The 3717-nt window shown below is 37.1% G+C and overlaps 1 protein-coding gene across 1 annotated transcript in view; it reads left to right on the top strand.

Annotated features, from left to right (window-relative positions):
- Positions 1-3717, top strand: part of Tm9sf2 (transmembrane 9 superfamily member 2) — a 66871-nt gene that overhangs the window by 26052 nt on the left and 37102 nt on the right. Inside the window, exon 4 of the mRNA XM_004631189.2 lies at positions 1079-1206. Coding sequence (XP_004631246.1) covers positions 1079-1206 — 128 coding nt within the window. The remainder of the gene's footprint in view (positions 1-1078; positions 1207-3717) is intronic.

Raw genomic sequence — 3717 nt, 5'->3', positions numbered from 1 at the left:
CTCCCTCTCTTCTCTCCCACTCTCCCTCCAACTCTCCCTCTCTCCATTTCTCCCTCTCCCCCCACTGATTCTATAATGTGTTTACTTTTGCTTTTCTACTTTCTGTTTTTAAAATACGAATCCCTAAGCTTTTTTATGTTTCAAAAACCAAGTCCTATTGTCTTGTCAGGTGGCAATGTGGCGAAATTAAACTGTTGGCTGGCAGATGGCAGCAGTGGACCATACTTACACTTATTCTTGATAATGGATAGCAGGTGGTTTAAGGATGTTTATGATATATAAAACATTGGACTCCTTAGAAGTAAAACATGCACAACTTTTTAACACGTATAATAAAGTTTGAATTTTTTAAAAGGTTTATAGTAATCAACTGTCTATGTAGTGAGTAAATATAGCTTTCTGAAAACTAGCAAATAGATTTTTTAAATGTGGCTCTGGATAAATCAAAGTAAATGTATTATTATAATGCATTGTGAACATCATTACTTTTACACACGTGAAAGAGGCCCTAGATTTAAATTAGAGGAATCTTCAGTTTTAAACAATTAGCTATTCTTATTTTGCTTTTTTAAATAAAGTCTTAAAAATCAAGTGTCTTTACTTGACTAAAGGATCAGGTTTACCTTGATTGTAGACACTCCCATTTCTGACTTTCTTACATCGTGCCATTCTGTCTCATTTATACTGACTCTCCTTCCAGTGGTGTTTGAGGAGACCCTTAATTCTGTTCACTAGTTGGACATGTGTGTATTGCTAGACAGGCTTCATCACTAGAGTTCTGAAACGTAAGCATGGGACATTACTATGTGAAATGTGTTCCATTTTATTCTGTATGTGGGGTTTCTCTTTTTCTTTCTCTTCTAGGACTCATTTTTGTGTAAAAGATAGATTTAAAATATCCAAAGGAAAAACTTAGGAAATGAAAAATTGGAGACAAGTATTTAGAGAAACTTAAGATTGAAATTTTAATCTGTTTGAGCTGTGTTAATATTAATGCATTTACATAATGCTCTTTGTTAATCTTTATGAAGGACCTAGATATTTTGCTTACGGTACCTTTCACTTTCTTTTCATACAGTTTACATTTAATAAGGAGGAAACCTGTAAGCTTGTTTGTACAAAGACATACAATACAGAGAAAGCTGAAGACAAACAGAAGTTAGATTTCTTGAAAAAAAGCATGTTACTGAATTATCAGCATCACTGGTAAGACATGAAAATTTTGGATTTGGGGCTTTTTCCTTTCCAGAATAAAACATCTGTTTCAGCCAGCCATTGTCACACACACCTGTAATCTATGCGCTAGGGAGGCTGAGGCAGGGGGATCACTGAGTACGAGGCCACGCTAAACTGCTTGGCGAGACCCTGTATCAAAAAAACACAAAAACATCTGTTTCAGTGAATGTAAAAATTAGTTGTGGGCTGTATAAAATATAGCAAACTTAATTCCTTGCTTAATAATAGTAGTATGAAGTAGTGGCTCTTACTTTTTTTTTTCCTATAGGAACCATTTTAATTATAAGTGTTAACATACATATTAGCAACATAAACTTCAGTTATTATGAAAACATGTCTAAAAAGTTCAGAAGTAGTTTCTTTCTTTTTTTTTTTTTTTTTTAGAAATAATAGTTTCTTTGATTCCTGGTACCAAAAAAAAAAAAAAGGAAATAACAGTTTCTATAAAGTATTTTCTCATAAGTGTTCTTAGGATAATGTAATATCTGGTACTTCTTTGGCACATGGACCTAGTACATAGAGTACTTCTAAAGATCAGAGCAAAATAAAATTTAAACTTTTGTTTGATGTCCTATAAATACTATGCCAAGTCAGAAATCTAACACTTCTATTGTTTTGCTTGATACCTTTTACCTCCCCCTCCCCTTCAGTATTGGGGATTAAGCACAGGGCCTTACCCATGCTAGCCTGGTGGCTCCTACCAAGCTATATCCTCAGCCCAACTGTCACTTTATTTGTAACCATTTGTAACATTAATAAGTTCCTTCCCAGTCTGTTTAAAATAAAAAAACCTTTAAAACTATCCTGCTTTTGTTTCCAAAGTTGTATGTGCCTGCTTTTCAATATTCAAATGAAGAATATTATGAAAGGCTCTCAGTATCCACACTTTCAAAAATGACTATTATTAGTCTTCGAGATAATTTTCCTTGTTAGTGTGTGTATTCTTTGTAGATTCATGGTTTGTGTGTTTTGCCTCTTTGGAAAGGATGAGATGCTGGAGGTGATGCTAAGGAGGGCTATCTTTTGTACTGCCCTCAAAACCCAAAACCTGTTTGCCCAGCCCCAGGGAGGGTAGGAGCCATAGACCTCAGTTCATCCCTTACCATCCTGAAGCCCAGATACAGTGATTGGCTCTTCTTTTTCCTTGTTTGATGAGCTGCTCTCCCTGCTCCCAGCCATACTTGTGGAACAAAGTGGTCCTGGGACTGGCAGGAGGGGCATGTGATGAGGCAGGGTCTTCCCAGTCAGCACACTTGGGCTGCATGCACTTGAGGCCCATAAAGATGAGCCCCATAGACAGGCAAGGTTCAGAGAGCGAGGAGGAGGAAAGGGCGTTTTCAGAAACCTGCCTGTTATCATGTCAGTTGCTTTTTTATCAGACCCCTAGTGCAAACGAACTTGAATGGCCCCTTCATCTCTTCCTGTGTTTGGTTTCTGGTCTGTCAAAAGCTTCTAAGCTACAATAGGACTAAAATTAATTGGTAGATCAGTGTAACTTGGGATATATTTATTTACAGTATAAGTAATTGAAACTTCCCTTAGTGTTTTTCCTTTCTTTCATATTGTTCTATATGCCCTTGAAAATAATTACTTAAGGCTCAAGTCTTACATTGTCTTCTCATGTTAGCCCTGGCCACCTCCATTTGCTCTAATAAGAGCTGATGGTTGACTTAAGTGAAAGGATGACTCCTCAGATCTGCAGGTGATTTTATATTTCTTCCCTTCTGAGCCAAAGATGCTGTTCAGGGTCTTGCTCCTATGGGTGATAGAAGCAGCTCTTCCTTAGCAACCTCTGTCTTAGTTACTTTTTGTATTGCTGAGACAAAATACCCAACACCCAAAGTTAAAGGAGGTGAAGGTTATTTACCTCACAGTTCATAAGAGCTCTAGTCCATAGTTGGCTGGCTCCAAGTCTGACTGCAATGGCAAAGGGCATTATAGAGGAGAAAAGGTTCATGGTGGGCTGAAGGCAGCAACACACTGAGGTAGCAAAGCAGCAGCCCTCTTTCTATCCTTTGCTCTGTCGTAGCACTCACACCCAAGGTGGGGCACCTGTATTTCAGTGTCACACACCCTAGATCCCACCACCTCTGAAAAGCCCCACTACGACTCATGAGGCTTTGGGGAGACATCTAGATGCAAGCCATAACAGCTTCCACACAGGAAAGTGCTTTAGAAATCTTTTTAACAAATATATGATGCAGTTAACCTATATCCTGTTTTGATGCTAAGATACTTATAAATAATTCCAGTAGTTCACAAAGTTAGAAAACATTCAGTAGTAAAATTTACAAAGTATATTAGTTGTAAAATTTGAAATCTTCTACTTAAGAAACTAGAAAAGTAAACTAGTAAATAATGATTTTTGCAGTTGAATTAGAAAAATGTATTATTTCAAGTCTGAAGCATTAAAAGAAATAAGCCATATCAGAAATATACAGTATGGCAAGCACAAGAGCCTGAGTTCAATCCCCAGTTCCA

The sequence above is a fragment of the Octodon degus genome, unplaced genomic scaffold (genome assembly GCF_000260255.1).
Source record: "Octodon degus isolate 3935 unplaced genomic scaffold, OctDeg1.0 scaffold00039, whole genome shotgun sequence".
Lineage (NCBI taxonomy): Eukaryota > Metazoa > Chordata > Mammalia > Rodentia > Octodontidae > Octodon > Octodon degus.
The sequence above is the reverse complement of the archived record's forward strand: the minus strand, read 5'-3'. Positions and strand labels throughout refer to the sequence as shown.